At 36.8% G+C, this 22,818-nt stretch overlaps 1 protein-coding gene across 3 annotated transcripts; it reads left to right on the forward strand.

Annotated features, from left to right (window-relative positions):
- Positions 1 to 1,565: 1,565 nt before the first annotated feature.
- On the forward strand, positions 1,566 to 20,950 carry LOC121254949. 3 transcript variants are annotated; one of them, XR_005938753.1, is made up of 11 exons: positions 1,566 to 1,896; positions 4,209 to 4,264; positions 8,960 to 9,084; positions 9,170 to 9,264; positions 10,196 to 10,401; positions 14,318 to 14,506; positions 14,594 to 14,794; positions 19,094 to 19,247; positions 19,368 to 19,431; positions 20,225 to 20,315; positions 20,380 to 20,449. XR_005938753.1 is itself a non-coding variant. In XM_041155189.1 (11 exons), the coding sequence occupies exons 1-11, from the start codon at positions 1,798 to 1,800 to the stop codon at positions 20,611 to 20,613; spliced, it is 1,332 nt and encodes a 443-aa protein (XP_041011123.1). In that variant the 5' UTR covers positions 1,568 to 1,797; the 3' UTR covers positions 20,614 to 20,950. The 3 variants fall into 3 exon arrangements, 2 of the variants coding, with proteins under 2 accessions (XP_041011123.1, XP_041011124.1); XM_041155189.1 differs by lacking the exon at positions 20,225 to 20,315 and adding an exon at positions 20,537 to 20,950 and having other exon boundaries at positions 1,568 to 1,896; positions 20,382 to 20,447; XM_041155190.1 differs by lacking the exon at positions 20,225 to 20,315 and adding an exon at positions 20,537 to 20,950 and having other exon boundaries at positions 1,569 to 1,896; positions 4,216 to 4,264; positions 20,382 to 20,447.
- Positions 20,951 to 22,818: the final 1,868 nt, after the last annotated feature.

The following is a 22,818-nucleotide window of genomic DNA, read 5'->3' on the forward strand; positions in this document are numbered from 1 at the left end:
ATAATTGTAGAGTGCATAAACGCCGCACAATCATTTTGAAAAAAATAGAGTCTACTATTAAAAGATTAATTTATTTTATACGAGTTTCATATTTACTTATTTTTTTCAAAATGATTATATGATACTTACTCATTCCACAACTACAAATATCATTTCTCTAAAAGGAATGAAGTTCGGTTTCTGAAATTTAAACTTTTGACCTAAGCTAATTTTTTCTATCCAACACACCTCAACGAGTTGAACCCATTACAATGGCTGAACAACCGCAAGTTCATGAGGAAGTCGCCCCTGTGTCCTCTTTTTCTCTTCTGCTTTCTACTGTCTCTCTCACGCCATGTCTTTCATTGTCTCCCTGTCAATTAGTCCTGTTTGGATATAAGAAATGTTTCATCTCATCTTATTATTACAACTTTATCAAAATTTCACACAAAATATAATAAATAATTCAACTTTTTAAATATTAAAATAATAATAATATTAAAAAAATAATATTATAACTATAATTTATTCAACTTTAAACTTTTGTCTCAACTTATTTCATCTCAATTCACTATCCAAAAAACACCTAAATGAAATGTCGATTCATTTTATATTGGAAAAATTATGACTTTTTTACGTATGAAAAGTCAGTAGTCTCCAATTATTTCAAGTCGAACACAAGATTTTGACATAGTAAAAAACCACATGCATACGCGATTCTTTGAAATTGTTTGGGCCATTTCCAACTCGCGGAAAGCACTCTTAAAATTTTAAGGTCCCGTTTAGATGTTAAACTAAGTTGAGTTCTTTATAAATAGTAGTGAGTTGAGATGGTGAAGTGAGTTTTGTGGAGCCCACCTAAGATGAGTTTAGATATGTTTGAATGTTAATATGAGTTTAAATGTATTTATGAAAAGTTGAAAAAAGTTGTGGGTCCTGCATGTAAAGAGGTGTTGAGTTGAAAAAAGTTATGGGTCCTACCCGTAAAAAGGTTTTGAATTGAGATAAGTTTAGTGATTTGAGAGTTAAGTGTTTGGATATTAGACTCAACTTAAAATTAGACTGAATTGAGGAGTCCAAGTTACAAACGAGACAATTTTTGCAACCAGAATCACAAAAGCCATATGAGAACGCGTGATCTGCAACCATCGCACACCTAAACTCTGTTGCGGTGGCAACGATGGTGAGCGATGGTTGTGTGCGCTTCGGGGTCTCGGGGGGCTCTGGGTGAACACTGGTAGAGAGAGAGAGTCCAATTTTAAAAGAATAATTCTAGACATAGCTCCACACCCTGCACACTCACATAAAAATATGTCATTTTATATTTTTACTCACATGATAAAAATGATTTTAGAAATATTTGTAAGTAAAATAAGATAAAAAAATAAAATAATATGTTTTTAAATGTGTGTAGAGTGTGAAGTTTATGAAAATCATAAATTTGAAACTCTTTTATGCCTGAGGTCCCTCTTACACAATTGTTTTTTTCTAAAACAAAATAAGATAATAATAATAATACTATCTTAGCACGTAGGAATGTTGTGTATAATAACATTGGAGCACATCTCCATGGACTGAAAAAGCGGAGAAAGCTCAAGCAGAAAGGACCTTAATTTGCTTTACGCATTGATAAAATTCTGGAAACCATTTCCTCGGAAAACGGGTTTCCTATACGAAGTATGTGCGAAGTTTAACCCAGAAAGATTGAACACATAGAAAATACCCCGAAGATTCGAAAATAAAGAAAGCCATCATCGACAGTGACGGTGGGCGCAGATCCTCAGAGCCAGTGGAAGACCATTGAAAGTTCTAACGATCATGAGGAACTTAGTCCTCAAGTGGTTCCTTCAAAGCTCAAGATCATTTACTCGCCCCTCCTCCTCAAGATCCAGCCCTTTCTTGCTTTCCTCTCGATGGGTCAGTCTCTCGCACTCTCTCACGCGGTATATTTGCATATGCACTTGTATATATCGTATGAAGTTCACTTCTCAATTGATGCTGGAATTTTTTTTTTCTGATTTTTTTATTAATAAATCTTATTTTTTGGTTCTGGTTCAATAATTCATGTGGGGAGCTGAAACTGGTGCATGTTCGATAATGCTTTTGTTGATTGGATGATCACTTCTGTCTTTTTAGATTGTGGGTCTGGCCGACTGAGCTGTATTTACTAATTCTAATGTTTGGTTGGGTTGATGTGATTGGAATTTTGGAAGTGGGATTTTACAGTACTGTAATGTGGTCTGGAATTCCGATGATCATGCCTATTTAGATTAATGTGAACGGTTCCGAACGCGGTTCAGAGTTAAACTTTGTATAGAGAAGGAAACTGAGGAGTTCCTTTTTTGGACCATAAATTTTGAGTATTGAAGGGGAACAATGCAGCCAAGTGGCTCCGGAGATTTTGATTAGATTCCTAAAGAAAAGTTAAGGGTTCTCGTGGAGTGGGTTTCTTGAAAAGCAAATAGTTAATGAATGTTTTGGCTGAGCATTGAGAAAATGGAAGGGTTTCTATGAGTAGGATATGGGTGAATTGTCAACTCAAAGTCTGGTGTGAAGGTTTCATTCCTTAGATTGTTCAAGAGAAGAGTGGGTTGGTAGCAGAATATTTCTAGAAGGCATCAGGACATCATTCTTTCAGCAGGCTGAAGCATCAAGGTTTTAAGTTGGCTGTGAAGTTATTCAGGGACCTACTTTTGATTGAATCAATTTTCCCGTTTCATTTCTTTTAGGTCTTTTTGGTAGCAGATCTCTGTTTGAACTGTGGTTCTATGAAATTCATGCCTCATAGACATATATGTCATCTAGCAACAATTAACGCTAAATACTTATAATTTCTCCACTTGAGTTTTTGGTAATTCATTTGTATCTTACCGGGTTATAGCTAAAGCAATACTGAAATGCCTGAAGGCTGAAGTGGATGATATATTTTCTGATACATCATTTTATTTTTTGCCATGGAAATTTGTATATTCTAAAATATCATCACGTAACTAAAACAAAGTGAACATAAAAGCTTGCAAATATCTTGTTAAATTTTCATTTAGAATTGAAAATTTTAGGTATTTTATGCTAAACACTAAATTAACTTTGAAACTTTCAACCCTTATCCAATCCTTGAGATTTTTCAGCTGTTGCCAACTATGCCATCCACTGCATTATGCCCATGTTAATACGGTTTCTTTGAGGTTATGTCCAATTATGCTCTCTGTTGGATATCGTCCAATAGATGTATTTTCCTATTTCAGCGTGCTCATCCCTTCAATTGGCTCTTCATTTTCTTGGAAGTGTATTTGGAGAAACAAGTAGCCTTCGAATGTTGCTTTTTTTTTTTGTCTGGCTGGTAGTCCTAGTAAAGTTCCTAACCACTGATAATCTAAGAAAGAGGCATGTTGTAATTTTTTTTCCTACATTGTGAGTAGCCTAGGGAGTTATGGGTGGCGAATTCAGCACTTTTTGAGATTCAGTGGGTTATGCCCCAACGAGTGGTGGAATTGTTTGCATGTTGGTGGAATCCCTGTGGTCATAGAAATTCAGATGTTTGGAAAGGGTCCCACTATGCTTAATGTGGTGTATTTAGCAGAGCGCAATGATCAAACTTTTTAAGTCCAAGAAAGGACGGTGTCGGGGGTTGAAAGCTACTACCTTTAGCAACCCCTATATTTGAATTGCTGCTCACTAAACTTTGTATGTAACTATATCTTAGTCTTCTAGACTTCCAAGACTTTTGCTCTTTTTGTTATTGTTATTTGGGTGTTTCCTATGTAAACTCTTTAAGTACTTGTGTTGTGCGCCCTTTATGCTTTTAATAAAATGCTTTAATCATAAAAGAAATATGGTTTCTTCTCTTTTTACCTTATGAGCCTTGTATCATTATGAGATGCTATTTCGAAATTTTAGAAAGATATTGGGCATTAGTTTCTTGGAAAATTTTGCCGCAAAGTACTTTTCTTGGATATAACTTTGATGCAGAGGAGACTAGATTTAATAAAATAACATGTCTACCAGATTTCAACTTAATTTATGTCTTACAAGTTCAACTGTTGTTCTTGATCATCTTATCTTGAGTATCTTGTCCTTTTTTTTTTTTTTTTTTGGTTCTGGATGTCATATTTTGATTCAGTGTATAAGCTTGCATGAAACATGTACTCCTCTATGTGAATCCAGACTAGTAAAACTAGACATCATCTTACCATATCCTTATTATTTTTATTTTGTTATTGTTTTTGAAGTATTCAGTTTCTGCCCCACGTGCTCATGAGGAAGCTGAAACAGTAGTGTTTCCAAGGTGATCCTTTGCTTGATGACCTGAAGAATAGTATTGATACTCTGATGAAATTATACTCAGTTTGAATTCTTTGATGTAGACTAACGGGGCATGCAGTGTGGATGTGTCTAGCTGTGTGTTTGCGCCTTTGTGAACCATGGTTTTTGTAGTTGTAAACTACTAACTGTTAGGATCTCTATTACTTTTTTCAATCTGAAATGTGGAAAAGCTCCGGCTGGTAGACCATCAATGAGTTTGATATCTTTATGAAACTCCTAGCTGATAGGCAGACCTTACCCCTGATATAACCATCTCTACATCTGTCTGCAAATCCTACCTAACGTAATTTCTCTTCTGCCAGATTATCGTTTGTTACAGACCATCTATGCCTATATTATCTGTCTCAAACTCTTTGTTAATGGAAATACCTAATTTAATGTAGCTATTATAATCACTGACCAAAAAAAAAAAAAAAAAAAAAAATAGAGCTATTATAATCACTGACCAAAAAAACGAGCTATTATAATCAACATTGAATACCTATAGAATATTAGGTTTTGGTAAAATAATTTTTATTTAAAGACTTGACCATTGAGGGTTCCATCTTTTATGATAGAATTTTTTTGGTTGGTTAGCAAATGAAACTTGTGGTTTGGCTGCAAAAAAACTTTTTTTTTGATAATTAATAATAGAATCTTATTACCAAGAATAGGTAAAACCCAAGTACACATGAAGTATACAAGAGGAAATACCAACATTCACACTAGAAACAGCTAAAGCAAAACAAGAAATGATCTGCATTCAATACAAGAGCCTTAGGCCAACAACTCAAGGTACTAAAGAAAAACTCCCTAGGTTCTCCCATTGAGCGTTCTCTATCTTCAAAGCACCTCCCATTCCTCTCCAACCATAAGCACCACATCAAGCACAAAAGAATCATCTTCCATATGGGCAGCAATACATTGTCTCCCCTCAAAACCTTTCCAACATGCAAGAAGATCCATCACTAGCTTAGGCATCACCCAATCAATACCTGTTCTATAAAAAATCTAATTCCACAAAGTCTTGGCCACCTTACAATGAAGAAAAAGATGGTTAATAGATTCACCATCTTTCTTGCACATGAAGCACCAATCTACTACACACATTCCATGCTTTCTTAAGTTATCCGTGGTCAGAATTTTACCAAGAGACACCAACCAACAGAAAAATGCCACCTTACTAGGTACCTTAACTCTCCAAATGCTTTTCCAGGGGTAATCATAGACACAATGACAAGTTAGCGCCTTATAAAAGGAGCTAACAGAAAATCTGGAATTTCCTGCATGAACCCACAGCAAACTATCCTCCCTTCCCTGGACAATCTTCAAATTGTATTATCTTCCAAAAAAATTAGAGACTGCATTCACTTCCCAATCATACACATCTCTAACAAAATCAACATTCCATTGAAAGTTATTATTCAAACAAGAAAAAGAATCAGCCACTGCAGCATCTTGATCCTAGCAATCCTAAAAGGGGAAGGGTAAGCAATCTTGAGAGCCCAAAAATGAATCCTTGTCCCATCCCTTAACGTGATTGACAAACTCCCCCCAACCCATCTGAATGGTCTTCCACAAACCCACCCCATATGCTTCTCTCACTTCATTAGAACACCAACTCCCCCACATCCTCCCATATTTGACATCAACAACATTTTTCCATAAGGCATCTCTCTCAATATGATATCTCCAAAGGCATTTTTGAAGAAGTACTTTGTTAAAAAGCTTCAAATTTCGCACTCCAAACCTCCACAAGAAACTGGTTGACAAGCCTTATTCCATCTTACCAAGTGAAACTGTTTTTCTTCCCCTTTACCTCCCCACAAGAAATTTCGAAAAATCCTCTCAATCTTACTAGCCACCCTTGCCAGCAAAGGGAAAAAAGAAAGAAAATATGTAGGAAGGTTAGACAACGTACTCTTTATCAAAGTTATTCTTCCCCCTTTAGACAAATATAACTTTTTCCAACCAGCTAATCTCCTCTCAATCTTCTCAATCACCCCATCCCAAATCATAAGAGATTTGTAAGGAGCCCCCATGGGAAGACCAAGATATCTCAAAGGCAGCGAAGATACCTTACACCCCAAAATATTAGCCAGATTTTAAATATTCGAAACATAGCCCACTGGAACAATTTCAAATTTAGATAAGTTGATTCTAAGACCCGAAACAATTTCAAAACATAATAAAAGGGTTCTCAAAGAACGAAGATGGTCTTGGTTGGTGTCACTAAAAATTAGTGTCGTCGGGAAAAAGAAGATGAGAGACTTTTGAGCTACTCCGAGACTCATCTCCCACCTCAAAACCCAACAAGAAACTTCCCTCCACCGCTGCTTCAATCATTCTACTCAAAGCATCCATAACTAGGACAAAAAGAAAAGGAGATAGAGGAACTCCTTGTCTCAAGGCACGTGAACTGTTGAAGAACCCAACTAGAGAGCCATTCACCAAGATGGAAAATCTCGTCGTCGACATACAACACTTCATCCACGAAAGCCATTTCTCTCCAAAGCCATATCTCCCAAGTAAGTACAAGAGAAGCTCCCAATTAACATGATCATAAGCCTTTTCTATATCCAATTTAACTAAAACTCCACATTCACCCAGTTTGATTCTACTCCAAACATTAATTAACAATTAATACTGAATCAAGAATTTGTCCCCCCCTCACAAATGCTTTTTGAGACTTCAAAATAATCTTCTCTATCGCTACACACATGCGATTAGCTAGTACCTTAGAAATAATCTTCTATGCCCCATTTACCAAACTAATAGGCCGAAAATCCTTCATAATAGTCGCCTACAGTCGTCGTCTCTTTCTGAGTTGCAGACCCATCCATCTGAGTCATCTTAAGACTCGGCTGAACCTCCACACATGACGGACTGTTGGGTCTTTGATGTTGAAGTGTTGCCTTAGTGGAACTTGATGCCGGAATGCCCCCAGAAGAATCGTCTGCCGCCGTCGATCCATTCTATGAAGTTGAAACCTCCATCAAAACTGCCATGCACTGGGCTGAGCCACCACCACACCTAATGGGCTTTTAGAATTTTGCTGCCCACGAAGCTGCTTAGGCCTCCAAAGGACAGGCCTATTTATTGGGCCTTTGTCCCACCCAACTCCTTCCATAGCAATCATAGGCCCAAACAACACCCCTGATTCCTCCTTATTCACTTTAACAATCACGGAATCTTGGCCCAAGCCCATAAGCAAGCCTAGGCCTCCATCAATTTTCTTCAACAAAGAATCAAACTTCTCTTTCCAGCCATAGTGACCCTTCGGCTTTTCCAAGTCTTTGCAACGCCTCGGAAGGCCAACCGACATCTCTGCCATCAAGATGATTCTGCCGAGACTCTACATTCAATCCATCCTTCCTATTCCTTCCTTCCAACGCAAGCTCATCCTTCTGCTGATATCCATTGTCACCCTTCTGGCGTAAACCAGAATACCCATGTGCTGGCTGCAACAATGCCAACAAGTAAGAAGCTTCACAAGAAGAGGTAGCACCTCTGTTAGAAGTGTCCGAAAATGCCTCTTTGCCTCTGGAATCCCAAGAAGCAACACCATTTTTAGAAACAACTCTATTTTTGTGAGAAGAAACAGAGGAAGATGAAATGACAATCTCTCATTTTTCTCACAAAACCTGCCCATCCACTCCCTTTCTGCCCTTCAAGAATCACTATGATACCCTTCCTTGTTCTAGTGCCATACTCAATCAACTTCACAAACCTACCATACAAATTCTGATATCTTTGAACCATGAAAATTCTATCTCCCTCCCTTCTAGTCTGGTAAGAATCCATTTTTCCCAAAGACCTTAAACAATCCTCCACCACCTTAGCCATCCAAACAACCATCCTCCAGAAAGATAAAGGAACTTCATCATGTTCCTACTCTTTTCAGAAATGTAGAAAAGGTTGCCACCTTTCCTTCTGAACACAAATAACTTTGCTTCTATACAAAAACTATGATCCATCTTCAACTTAACTACGGAAAAATTAGCTATCCCCAAAAAGAAATAACTAAAAGAAAAGGAGAGAGAAATTGAAAACAGAATAAAACTGAGAAAGGATTAAGGATTATTCCCAGCGAGAAGCACCGGAAATGGAAGACGAAGAGACATAATCAAAAGGATAGAAGGTACACACGCACACATGAGAGAGAGAGAGAAACCAAAAACTAACAAAAAATGGCTGCAAAAACTCCACGTAGTCAATTTGCAATTGTTCATTTCTGTCTGCAGGACCTTTAAAAATAGCTGTTATTGTATCAACAAATAAATGCAATATGCTGAAGACAGAAACATGAATTGGAATCACCCTTTGTGTAAGGAACTTTTATTGGAACTTCTAATCAGGAATGCTGTAAGTCAAGACTGGTGAAATTAGTGAAGACTTTTTTTCCTCAAGTAAGAAATGAAAATTAGTGAAGAATCTTGAATTGTAATAGAATATTCTCACAGATTCTGAGGTTCAGACTTTCTTTGTTGACATGGTATATCTCTTAGGCTTTTGGTTTAATGGTAATGCTAGACTTTGGCCATGAGATTTTGTTGACAAATAGCGCATGTAAATCGTAAGGTAGCAAACTTCATATGATGTAAACACTGTCAGATACACTTTGCAAGTTATGGGTGTTGTAATCTTATATATGTTCCTTGAACCTTCTTGAATGCAGGGGGGGCCCTGGGTTTTCTCATGGTCTCCAGTGGGCTTTGGCTGCAAAAGGTATTCTTGTAAAGGAAAACGCTTTTCGAAACCTGGAGTCTTCTGAACTACAACAAAAGGGTGCAAACATTGTGGGTAGGTTATCACATGGTCAGTTCTAATCTTATTGATTTCATTTCTTACTATTGAATACTCTGATTTGTCCCATCTTTCCTGTTAGATTCCTTGTCAGGACTTCCAGTTTATGTTAGAGGAAGTATTGTTGGAGGAGCTTCAGAAATTTCCAAGTCACAGTTTGGCAAACTTTTGAAACAGGCATGTTATGGATTTGCTTTCAATATCCCTTTTCTTGTCTAGCTTAATTTTATTTTTTTTAGTTTGACACCGTAACTTTTTCAGGTATTTCAAAAACTTAATATAGAAGTGCTAAAATTTCAAGAATAATTTCTTTAGCTTTACTTGATTCATCATATGGAATTTCATTTTTACAAGGTGTTTATGTTTTTTAGGGGTTTGCTCAAGTTTTTTGTTTGTAGGAGTTGGACATTGATTTTGGCAGGATAGTTTTATTGATGATAAAAAATGCATCATGCAAGCACACCTTGCTAGAAAGAGTACAAGGGGAAACGAAGGAACACACAGGATACTAAAGCTGAAAGAACATAAGTATGCTGCCATCCAATGATAAAGAATAATAAAAAAGTGATCCTTTAGCTCCTACACAGACTTCTCACAATCCTGGAAGCTTCGATTTTCCACAAAGCTTCACCTTGTTTTCAGTTGAACCAACCTTTGCGACACATTGAGTCATGATCCAATCCACTCTGAAAATGCTAAAGAAAATTGCCATAGAGCACTAGTTCTCATTTACCATGACCCCCAATCCATGGTAAATGAGAACTTTGGTGAAGAGTCAACATACGGTAATGTAATTTACTTAAAAGAACCCTCTCTTGGAGGTGGTTCGTGTGGTTTGATATTAGTACTGGATTTATTTGATTGTATGGGATGGGAGAGCAGCCGAGTTGCGCAAAGCCGTTGGATTTCTCTACACGGTAAAGAATATCAAGAACTTATAATCATTTGTTAGAATTTGATTTACTCGTTACTAAGGCACTGGTTTCTGTTAACTCTAGTCTTGGTTGACTATGTTTAGCAAACCTCTATTCTTCTTACTATCTGTGCTACTTCTTGGAACTGTGCTCAATGTTTAATTTGTTAATACTGTAGTCCTTGGTTTTATCAGGTTTCAAATCACATATCATCCATTTCAGATGTTTTTGTGCATGACGGGGCTATTGGTTCATCACCAAAATGTGATGCAAAAGTCCGTGTAATAAGTGATAGTCCTTCAGCTGTGTTATCACTTTCAAATGTTCTCTGGAAGACTCCAACACGTGCAGTTTCACATGATTCTTGTCCGTTGACGGTCTATGTTGCAACATCTATAAGGTATTTATCGGCAATTTTCATTCATTTGTTATAATGCTATACTAATGCTATGTGCCTGGAAATATTAAGCCCTGTACCATTGCAGGCTTTACAATGCAAAATGTCTAGTCTTGCTTGGTGTATGCTTGCCTGGCTAATGTTCGCAACTGAGTTGGTGGGGACTAAATTTTATTAATATAAGCTTCCTAGCTAATTTGGTTGTTTGACCGAACTTCCTTATTTTTCGAAGGAATGCCTAATGCTTGTGAGAGTAAAAGGCTAATGACTTGATATCAAAATATAGGTGTATCATAATGTGAAGATACTTTTTTTTTTTTTTTATAAGTAAGAGGTAAACTTTATTGATATGAATGAAATAGGCAAAGTCCGTGTACACAGGAAGTATACAAGAGAACACCTAAATACATTCTAGGATCCAGAAATTGAAACCAGAAAGTTGTGAACATTGTTTCCATTAAGCACAATAGCTGAAAACCGCAGCAATAAAGTGTGTAAAAAAAAAGTTCTGAAGCTCCGACGTTGTACGTTCCCTATCTTCGAAGCACCGTGCATTCATTTCCAACCAAGTATACCACATAATGCACAACGGAATTATCTTCCACGCTGCCGCCACTTGCGGACAGCTTGAATCCCTTTCGAACATGCGAGTAAGTCCACTACCCTCAATGGCATTACCCAAGCTACACCGACTCTTCTAAATATCTCCCATAGCACTCTTGTCACTTCACAATGCAATAATAAATGGTGCCAATAATTTGTAGTACAACCTCATTGTAAACTTCTTGCTACCATTGGGCCTCCACTGCATCCTGTCCCCCTGTGCCGTTATACCTCCACTGGTGAGAACCATGAGAAAATGCAATCAGATCTGCCACAGAAGCATCCTTGTTAACTACAATGCAATAGAGAGTTGGAAAAACCCTATCAAGCGCACTATCACCACACCAAACATCATGCCAAAACCTGATTATCGAACCCTCGCCTGCCACAAAACTGATTGGAGTTTTAAAACTCTGCCAGCTCCTCATAATAAATTTCCATAAGCCCACACCATACCCCCCCCCCCCCCACTCACTTTATTGGAACACCAACCCCCCAAGCACTTCCGTGTCGGAGGTCAATAACTTATTTCCAAAGCACATCCCCCTCCAAGTGATATCTCCACAACCATTTTCCCAATATAGCTTTATTGAATGTCTTCAAATTGCGAACCCCAAGCCAACCATTCGAGATAGGAGAGTAAACTTTATTCCAATTAACAAGATGAAATTTTGCTTCTTCCCCCACTCCACCCCACAAAAAACCTAAACAGCTTCTCAATCCTATTAGCCACGCCTGCAGGCAAATGAAATAGAGATAAAAAAATAGGTGGAAGGTTAGATAAAGTGCTCATAATTAATGCGAGTCTACCCCCTTCCGATAAATACATCAGTTTCCAGCCAGCCAACATTTTCTCAACTTTCTCTATAACCCCATCTGAAATAGCTCTAGCCTTAAATGCCGCCACCAATGGAAGATCCAAATATTTCATAGGCAAAGAAGACACTTTACAACCTAGGAGACTCGCCAAGCTGGTGATGCTAGGCAGGAGCCCCACCGGAACCATCTTGGACTTACTAAGGTTCATCTTAAGACCTGACACAGCTTCAAAGCATAACAAGTGTGCCCTTAAGGCTTGTATATGGCCATGATCGACCTCACAAAAGAGAAGAGTATCATATGCGAAAAGGAGATGTGAAATTATGATAGAGCCGTTGGTACCATTTCCCACCGAAAATCCAGATAAGAAACCTCCCCCAATAAGAGCCTTTACCATCCGACCAAGTTCCTCCATGACAATAACAAAGAGAAAATGAGACAATGGATCCCCTTAACCTCAAACCACGGGAAATTATGATGTGAAACTACTTTTTGCTGAAAAGTAGGAGTAAGGCCTGGTTTTGTTGCACAAACCTTTCAAACCATCTTATCTCATCTCAACATCCAAACACCATTCAAACACAAACATTTTTCAATTTCAAATTTTCAAATTTTCAATTTTTTCATCTAATAATTACCTAATCATTACAACTTTTCCAAACTTCAAACACAAAATAATTCATTTTTTTCAAATCCCAAAATAATAAATAATATTAAAAATTATATTCTAACCCTCTTTTAGCTTTATAATTTTTTTATTTAACTTTTTTTTCTCCTTTTCCAAAATCTCATAAAACATCTTAACTCAAACCATTTTACTACTATTCACAAATTATCTCACTATTATTCACAGATTTCACATATCATCTCATCTCATGTGTGTAACCAAACGAGGCCTAAAACTTTATTGATAGAAAAAAGCATAGCCCGAGCACAAATAAAGTATACACTGAATGCACCTAGCAACCACTAAGCACTAGTGATGGATACAAGCAAATTAAGAAAACCGTCCCCATCACAAACAATGATAGAAGCCCAAAATAGAGTGTGTTGAAAGAATCACTTCAACTCGTCCAAGGAACGGTCTAGTCTTCGAAGCACCTACCATTTTTCTCCATCCACAGGCACCACATAATACAATGAGGAATTATTTTCCACACTGCAGCAACGTGAATATTGCTCCTAAGACCTTTCCAACACTTAAAAATATCCACCACCTTCCAGGCATTACCCATGCTGCACCAGTCCAGTTGAAGATATCATCCCACAAAAACCTGGCCGCCTCACAATGTAAACTATAAACGATCCACAGCCTTCCCCCATTTTTCTTACATAAGTAAAACCAATCCATACTGATAAGACCCCGTTTCCTCAGATTGTCAACGGTGAGAGTTTTCCCAAGGGAAGGAGTACAACCAAAGAAAGCAATCGTGGGAGGTGCCTTACATCTCCAGATACTTTTCCCGGAAAAGTGGTTACTGTGATGACCCAAAAGTCCGTGTAATAAGTGATAGTCCTTCTGCTGTGTTATCACTTTCAAATGTTCTTTGGAAGACCAGCACATGCAGTTTCACATGATTCTTGTCCATTCACAATCTATGTAGCAACATCTATAAGGTATTTATTGGCAATTTTTATTCATTTGTTATGATGGTATACTAATGCTATGTGCCTGGAAAATGTCTAGCCCTGTACATCTCTGGCTTTACAATGCAAAATGTCTAGTCTTGCTTGGTGTATGCTTGCCTTGGCTAATTTTTGCAACTGAGTTGGTGGGGACTAAATTTTATTAACATAAGCTTCCTAGCTAATTTGGTTGTTTGCCCAAACTTTCTTATTTTTCGAAGGAATACCTAATGTTTGTGAGAGTGTAAGGCTAATGAAAATACAGACTGTCATTGAGAACTTCTAAATTGTTGCTAAAGAAATTGTGTCGCATATACACTTCAACCATGATTTAGTGTAATTCCTTTTTTACACTTCAAAAAGGAGTGATTATTTTTGCTATTTCTGTTTGGTTCACTTCTCGGTTATGGTGGTCAATGGATGTCGTCAGAGCTCTAAGAATCTGTAGTATATATACCTTTGAAGTAGGAGCTTTACTCCTGTTGAGCCACGTCATCTAGTCCTGCATTAAATAACCATGACTCTAGTCGTTTAGGTTTAAAATAACTTGAATGGTCATGCCAATAAATATTACATAATTTGGAATTTTAGAAATCTGGAACCCTTCATATTCTTTCCTCTATAATACGTTGTCTTCTTTTCCCTATAACAAATTTATTTATTTTTTCTGTAAAACAAGGATTTTATTTATTACCGTTTGTAATCAAAGAATGCCACGATTTCTGAATTGCGTAGAGATCGGAAAGAACACCAATGGCAAAAAGGACTCAATTGAATCAATCAAAAGTTCAAGCATGAAATACAATCGCTATTTTGATTCAAAATGAATACTCTAATTGTGTTATTCCAATTTTGACTTTTGACCACGCAGTCCAGGGGTGGGTGACACTGTTGGTTTGGGGGCTCAAATGAATAAGGGATTCATAGCTGCAGATATCGAGCGATCATCACTGATTTTATGTGGTAAAGCATTCTCAGATACAAATGGGATTAAAGAAGCACTGGCTTCCTTATCTGGACCTATCATATCTTCACGGGGAGGCCTTCCTCTATCTGGAAGGTAATGCTCTCCAACTTTTTTGTTTTTGATATTATGATTCTAGTATGAATGCAATGTTCCTTTTACATATGGAGTAGTGAATTTCAGGCTCCTAGTGTCTGGTGCTTCAGTGGTTCTTTTGTTTGCACCCTATCAAACCATTGAGAGCTGCACAGAGTCCTTGGTGTCTGCAGATGCAGGTGTAATTCTTTCTTCTGAAGGTGTTGCACCGTATTTTCAAAGTGGAAAATCTGGTGGCACGAATTTATTTAAATTGCCAGCTGCTGTTATCCTTGCATCTTCTGATAGGTAATATAACCGTGTAAAGATTGGTCCCTTTAATATGGATAGTAATGGTGTTCGCTAGAGTATTTTTGTCCAAATTATTCTTGCAACACGCATATGTGACTAGGTTACTGGGTTAGATGGTACCACTCACTATAATGGTCTTGTTCAATGGTCTTGTTCGAATCAGAATCAAAATTTGCAAGAGCTGGTTGGACAACTTGAGTAGGCTGGTAGTGTTGGGTTAAGAATCATTCTCTTCATCAAGAGAGCAAACAATTTATTCTTATATGTGCTGCATAAGTGATAGTGACTGGTGTGATAAAGCGTGTCATTGATGTGGAATTGGAGGCTGTGGGTTGAAAACATACTTTCCTATAAACCCACTAATATTACCTTTTGCCCATCTAGATGAAGGGCTGGAAATGTATTAAATTGCTGAAAACATGTGTTTTTGCCAAATGAATTAAAACATAATCGTGACTGAAAAACTTGACTGATTGCTTTTCTGGCTCTACAAACTGATCTGGTCTTTTGCAATGTTTGATTGAAAACTTGAATGTTGCATAAGTTGCTTTCCTTGCTTGTTAAAATGTAAGGATGCACAAAGTGGCTTGCTATTAATTTGCATTGTGCTTATGATGCTTGAGCCTAAGGAAAGGCTCAGTTTTGAAAGCCTTGAGGGACCATCATCCTCACTCTTTACCACCTAGCCTTCTCCAAGCATAGAAAAGCTCCACTACTCTTCTAGGCATTACCCATGCCATTCCACCCCGAGTGAAGAAATCACTCCACAATGCACTTGCGATCTCGCAGTGAAGCAACAGATGATCAACTAGGAGATTGATAGCTATAGTGAGCAGCTATCCAAACATAGAAGGTGTTGAATATGGTAGCTTAACTTCAGACTGTCAGAGAACATCTTATATTCAATAAAATGGGAGAATTCCCCCACCCTCTTCTAATAGCTTTCCATGCCCCAACCACAAGCGATTGGCTAATCTTATTCGAACACTATCTTCCCCTCATACTACCATATTTGGCTTCCACCTCCAATTGCCACAACATTTTCCTTTCCTCAACAAAGCTTTGTTGAACAATAACCTATTTCCAATCGCCAATCTGCCCAGCTATTGTGGAGTGAAAATCTGGGACCACTTGACTTGGTGAAAGTTGAACTCCTCACCCATTCCTCCCTGGAAGAAGTCCCTTTGAAGCTTCTCAAAATGTTCGGGGTACTCCCACAGGCATAGGGATAGAGACAAGTAATATATATGTAGTAAGGTTTGAGAGAGTGCTCCTGATCAGTGTAACGTGACCTCCTTTGGATAAGTAAAGCTGCTTCCACCCTAGAAGACGTCATTCCATCTTTCCTATAAAACTGTTCCTAATAAATCTCACCTCAAAAACACCCCCAATGGGAGACCTAGATACTTCGTGGGAAGCAATGACACCCTATAACCAAGGATATGTGTGAACCCGCTAATGTGATTTACTGGTTCTTATTGTGGTTTTATGTCCAGCTTCTCAGTGGGGGAGGCAAATACTAGCTCTCTTAATATATCTCATCTCTTATTTGCCGACAATACCTTGTTATTTTGTGAGGCTAGCCATGATCATACCTGTGCATTGAGGGCTCTCCTTCTATGCTTCAAAGTCGTTTCTGGATTAAAGGTGAACTTGGGAAAACCAGATGTAGTTCCAGTGGGGCAAGTGCATAATGTGGATGGTATGACTTCTGTCTTGGGATGCAAGATATCTTATTTACCCACGAAATATCTTGGCTGGCCTCTCGTTGGGTCCTCATTACAAATTGATATCCATTTGGAGTGATGTCCTAGAAAAGATGGAGCGGAAACTTGCTAGTTGGAAGTAGATGTACTTATCCAAAGGTGGCAAAGTCAATCATCAAAAGTACCCTTTCCAACCTACCTTCTTATTTCCTCTCTTTAGTTCCACTTCCATCAAAGGTGGCTTACCGTATGGAGAAAATACAATAGGATTTCCTATGGGGAGGAATGAATGATGTGTTCAAATTTCATTTGGTAAAATAGGCCTCTGTTTGTTCTCCAATTTCCGAAAGTGGTTTGGGTATCCAAAATTTGCAGCTTTTTAATAAGGCGTTGTTGGGCAAATGGCTAGGGAGATATCCCATAGAACATGGAGCTTTGGGGAGAATAGTTTTAGACTCAAAGTATGGTAGAGTATGGGGGAGGTTGGTGCTCGAAAGAGGTGAGTGTATCATATGGGGTGGGGCTCTGGAAGCACATTAGACGAGGGTGGACTAAATTTTCTAGTTTTACCCTTTTGGAGGCAGGTGACGGGTCCCGAAACAAATTCTGGCATGACATATGTGTTACGGAGATATGATTTGGAATATGATTTATTGTATTTTTGGTGATAATTTCCTTTCTAGCTAGATTAGATATTGATGTAAATACTTAAGTTGTATATCATATTAGACGCATAGAATCGGGCAACAATCTTGTATATTCTCTTCTATATAATGAAAGCAAACCCTCAGTAAAGGGTATTCAAACCAATTTGACATGGTATCAGAGCCAGGTTTACTACACCTCCCGTCATGTTTACTACACCTTCCTCAGAGGTCATACTATCCACAAGACAGAAGAGAATTCTGTTATTTCTTGCATCCCAAGACAGAAGTCATACTATCCACATAGCAAGCCCTCTTGACATGGCCTCTTGGTATCATATAGTAAACAAACCAATTTGACAATATGGTGTAGTGATAGGGCACTTAAGGAAGCCTATCCAGACTTCTTTGGTATAGCAAGTCAATGACCGCCTTGACCAATCTAACGGCACTCCCCAATGGAATGTCACGTTTCTTAGAGCTGTCCATGATTGGGAAGTTGAAGCAATCTCTGAATTTTACATCCTAGTCTATTCTGTTCCTATGAGGGGGAGAGATGAAGACAAGCTTTTTTGGCACCCCTCGGGGAAAGGGAAGTTCACAATACACTCCTACCAATCCATCTCTAAGTATAACGTAAATCCATTCCCGTGGAAGAGAATTTGGAAGTCAATGACCCCCTTAAAGGCATCTTTTTTTGTATGGACGGCTTCTTTGAGAAAGATTCTCACTATTACCTAAGGAAACGCAGAATCATAGTCTTTTGTTGGTGTTGTTTGTGTAAAAAGAGTAGAGGACCCGTCAATCATCTACTAATACGTTGTGAGATTGCCACGACTTTGTGGAATGACTTTTTTGCTAGGGTGAGTGTAGCTTGGGTGATGCCAAGAAGGGTGATTGACCTCTTAGCTTCATGGAGAGGTCTACAGTGCACTTCTTAGATTGCTGCAATTTGGAAGATGGTTCTGATCTGCCTGTGGTGGTGTCTTTGGAGGGAGAGGATCGAGCGAAGCTTTGAAGGTCATGAGCGGTCATTGGATGAACTTAGAACTTTCTTTTTTAACACTTTGTTCAATGGTTGATTGTAATTGATTTTAATGGCATGACCGTTCATGAATTTCTTGTATCACTAGAACATCACTCCTAGGCGTTGCTCTTGTATATGACCTGTGTACTTGGGCTTTTGCCTATTCCTACGATCAATAAACTCTTATTTACTGATAAAAAAAATATGCCAATTTGATTTTTAATCCTTAGACAGCCTAAAGCATAAGAATAAACTATGCAAATTGGTTTTTTATATTTGATAACTTAAAAGCTCCTGCATGACAGAACATACTCTTCATTATTTCTAGTCCCCACAGAGAAATCTGATAAAAGTTCCCTCTGGTTTAATGTGCAATCTTGGATTTTGTTGGTTTCCAAGGAACTTTTTTTAAGGAAATTTTTGTATGACCTGAAAATGAATCATATACTACAACTAAATAAACTTAGAACCTTAATGTGAGGGAGTCCCAAAAACTTCTTCGCTAATTATGGTGGAACAACATCAATATCTGTGATCTCTTCATCCTTTTTCTCCCTCTTTTTTGTTTTCTCTTATGTCACATTCAATTTCTAGACTAAAAAATGAGGTTTACACTGGGACGTTGCCCTCGTATATACCCATTAAAGCCCTAATGTGCTGATAATGGTGGGAATGAATCCCAGATCTATGCAATATTCCTGAGACTTTACCAACATTTTTATTACATAAGATTCTCTTCCCTGGTACATTCTATAACTGCTGATGACTTAGGAATGCTCTCCATATCATGTTATGTTATATTCACAAGATAATTTTATTAATGAGCAAAAAAGGTGCTGCTCAAGTACATGGGAAATTCATATGTCCTTTTTTTTAACTACCCATTGGGCTGTTGACGTGATCCTTTATTTTGAAGCAGTTCTGGAAGTATCCCTTCTGCATCAAAGCTCTCTCCTGGGCAAGCAGCCTATCACTTCCTGGCAGGCTATCAAAAAGGGAAGTTCTTGCCTGCATACAGCAAGGGCTCTTCATCTATTGACCTGTTAGAACTTGCAATGGCTCTACAGTCCAAGGTGAAATGTTAAACTTGTTCATTTAAAGCAGGCATTATGTTGTCTGGTTTAAATTAATTATCGTTTTATTTTTGGTTATGTTTATCGGGTTCTAATTAATCTTTTATACTGTTTATGCAGTTGCAAGAGAACCAAATCCCATCTTTCCTCATCAATGTCAACGAGGGGGAAAAGAGTGTAACCGGTAGGTAAAGAAGTGGGATGAGTTGAACCTTCTCACGGGTAGAAGCCGCCCTTTATATATTATCTACTTTTGATCAACTCTGTAAATGATAGTTTTTTTTTTTTTTTTTTCTCTCCCAACATGAGAGTTGGTTGTTGAGTGGTTAAATTATGTTTATTCTTTCTGGTCTGCTTGCTTTATGGGCAAAAAACAGTTGATTCTTCTTGCTGCTGGAAGGGAAGGATTTACATTATTTGAAAGGAATAAAAGGGCACATGCTAAATGCTTGCTTTATTCTTAGATCCCACAAGGGAGTGATATTTATATGGAAGAAAGGAAACAGAACGCAAGGACATGTAGTAGGATTACAGTCATGCACTGATCAAAAAACTATTATCGTTATGTGCAATGCTTCAGTAGTTTAGAGTCTAACCTCATCTTTGAGGGTTAAAAGTTAATTGGAGGGGCTTTCTTCTTTAAAACACCATTTTTGTATGGCTGCCTATTTATGTTTTCTCTATATTTATGTTTTCAGGATTTTTTCCATCTTGTTTACTTTCTCTAGTTAGGTTTATCTGATGCATACTCCCTTTATACTTGGATTTGCCTTTTCATCATTAGAAAAACTTCACGTACCTAAAAAAGGTTGCGTATATGATGTCTGCTCCATATGTGGTGGTTGTACGGCCATACACTGAAACAGAAAGAGATACACCATGAAAGAAGTGGCTTCTGAAAGATTTTACCCAGCTCTTTTCTTTTTTTTCTTTTTGAGTCTTGGGCTTATTATGATTCTCTCACCCTTTTAACACAATAAAACATTATGACATTAACTAACAAAAGAGGTTGCTTTGCTTGAAGTCCTTGCATCTTTTCTGCTTTCATCTTCCATTTGAGGCTAAAAAGGTAATCCATTTCACTTGAGTTAGATACCGAGCACAGATATTTATTTCAATGTTTGACTTTTGCAGGTAAGGATCTTGTTAAGTTGGTGGAATCAACTCTGTCCAAGAACATCCCCCAATTTGAAGCCAAAGGTATCTTTTCATTCTTTTTCTTTCCCTGCTGGTAAGGGAAAGTTTACTGGTGGATTAATATAAATATATATATATATATATTTTTTCAGGTGGAAATCTTCAAGGAAAGTACAAGGGCTTTTTATCAGGAAAATTTCAAGACTTACCCAAGGAATTCTCATTCTGAGAACGATAAATCCTTTTTGCCTTTTCCTTTGAAGCTCTTGTTTTCCTTAAGGTACAAATGTAATCTCTTTCTCGTGAAGTTATACCCCGTTCATGTGCATGATTTTTCCTTCCTCACAAAATGTCTGGGGTGGAATACCAGTGGCTGAAATAAGTTATCCAGTTGTATATCTGTGGACTTGTATTAATTTCCTTTTCTCAGTTCAATGAAAGGACTTTCGGGATGCTTATTCTGGGATATGATGATTGAGTTAAATTCTGAAACGAAATGAAGTGGGACTGTGGTGTAAATTTTTATTTATAGTGGATACAATGAAGATTGAGGAATCTTGATGTGCTGTCTTGTATGTCTGTGTTATGAAGAAAATCTTTCTTCTGAATATTTGATAAATTTGTTTTCCCCACCCGAAGCATAGTTTCATAGGCCACGAATAGTGTCAATACTTGTATTTCCAATGAAAATTGCTTGCAAATATGGTTAATTAATTCATACCCTGTGAACCTTTTGTTTCGTGAAATTTGTTGGAATGAGAAAATGAACTGATGATGATGGAAGATTAGTCATAGGTCGATCTCATATGAAACTGAAATGTTTCCTCTTGGGCCCTTGCTTTATGTATACCAGCTTCAATGACACTCTTAGGTGATGTTGAATGACTTTGTTTGGTTACGCAATTCAGATGAGATGAGATGAGATACTTTGTTAGAAGTTAAATAAAATATTGTTAAAATATAATTTTTTAATATAATTTTTATTTTTAGATTTGAAAAAGTTGAATTGTTTATTATATTTTGTATGGGAGTTTGAAAAAGTTGTAATGATGAGATGAGATGATTTTGTATATCCAAACATTTAAGTCTGACAAATCCTAGTTCTATGTGTAAGATTTGAATCTCTAAATAATTACAGAAACTTGCATAATCTGGTTTGGCCTCCAGTCTTGGCATTTAGCCTGTTGTGGTCTCTTTACTACGTGGTCTCGTTTGTTTTCAAAATTTATCTCAACTTATCTCATTTAATTATTATAATTTTTTTAAATTTTTATATAAAATAAAATAAACAATTCAATATTTTTAAATATTAAAATAAAAATAATATTAAAAATATATTTTAATAATATTTTATTTAACTTTTAGCTTTTATTCTAACTTATCTCATCTCATTTGTTTCATCTCATTTGTAAAAACAAACGAGTCCTAAAGGGTGTAAATTTAAGGGAGAAGAATCGATTAATAATTATATATTTAAGCTATCATTGCGCATGGCAGTTTTGTGGTTGTTCACACTTCACATAGCAATTGGTTTACAACGTGTACCTCAATTCCTCACCATTTTGAATGGTTCCTATAATGTGTACTTCACATACAATTTTTATAGTTTACATGCGAATTTGAAAGTTATATAAATATATATATATATATATATATATATATATTATATAGGTCACTGCTCAAATGGATCATTGAACCTGGCAGTACCATTTAGTACCAGGTCATATTAAAAGAAAAAAAAAAAAAAATAGAACATAACACTTTTTTTTCTCAATTGCCGTACATCTTCTCTTCAGATCCATTTCTCGTTCTGTTTTTTTATTAATAGCAGTGATTATAAAATAATGCCCATCAATTGTAGGCTGTGATATTTATTTGGTACAATAGAATAGAAATAAAATTATAATTTTGGTAATGAACTAAATGGTTTATTTTGGGGTTTATTAAGAGATTTTATGAATCATTATGCAAATGTCATTATAATATATATATATATATATATATATATATATATTTGTTATGGTCATGATAACAAATAAATACATGTGATAATAAAAAATAAAAAAAGTTTTATGTTTTGTTTTTTTTTTTTAATATGACATGGCAGTACCACATGATATTGTCAACTGTAGTCCATCTGAACAGTAAACTCATATGGCCGAGTAGTAACATCCTTATTCCTTTGTGAAATCAAGTGGAATGAAAAATGATTTCCTTATAATTTTTCTACAACTATCTTAAAAATAGAGGTAATGTTTATAAAATTGAAATTCATTTTAACGAGTAGTACTATATTCATATATTTTGTATTTGGTAAAAAAAAAAAAATTAAAAAATTAAGTGTAATGTATAATGTAGAGATGATGAACAGATTTTTTCAAGTTGATTAAAAAAAAAAAAAAAAAAAAAAAAAAACAAAAGAGCATGGGGTTTT

This window comes from Juglans microcarpa x Juglans regia, chromosome 3D, assembly GCF_004785595.1.
Source record: "Juglans microcarpa x Juglans regia isolate MS1-56 chromosome 3D, Jm3101_v1.0, whole genome shotgun sequence".
Taxonomy (NCBI): Eukaryota; Viridiplantae; Streptophyta; class Magnoliopsida; order Fagales; family Juglandaceae; genus Juglans; species Juglans microcarpa x Juglans regia.

Bases quoted from the DNA above. Each gene is read 5' to 3' on its own strand.
- LOC121254949 (XM_041155189.1), top strand. From the start codon at position 1,798: ATGAGGAACTTAGTCCTCAAGTGGTTCCTTCAAAGCTCAAGATCATTT. The intron at 1,897-4,208 runs GTCAGTCTCTCG...TTGTTTTTGAAG, and splicing joins TCTTGCTTTCCTCTCGATGG to TATTCAGTTTCTGCCCCACG. The intron at 20,448-20,536 runs GTATCTTTTCAT...ATATTTTTTCAG, and splicing joins CCCCCAATTTGAAGCCAAAG to GTGGAAATCTTCAAGGAAAG.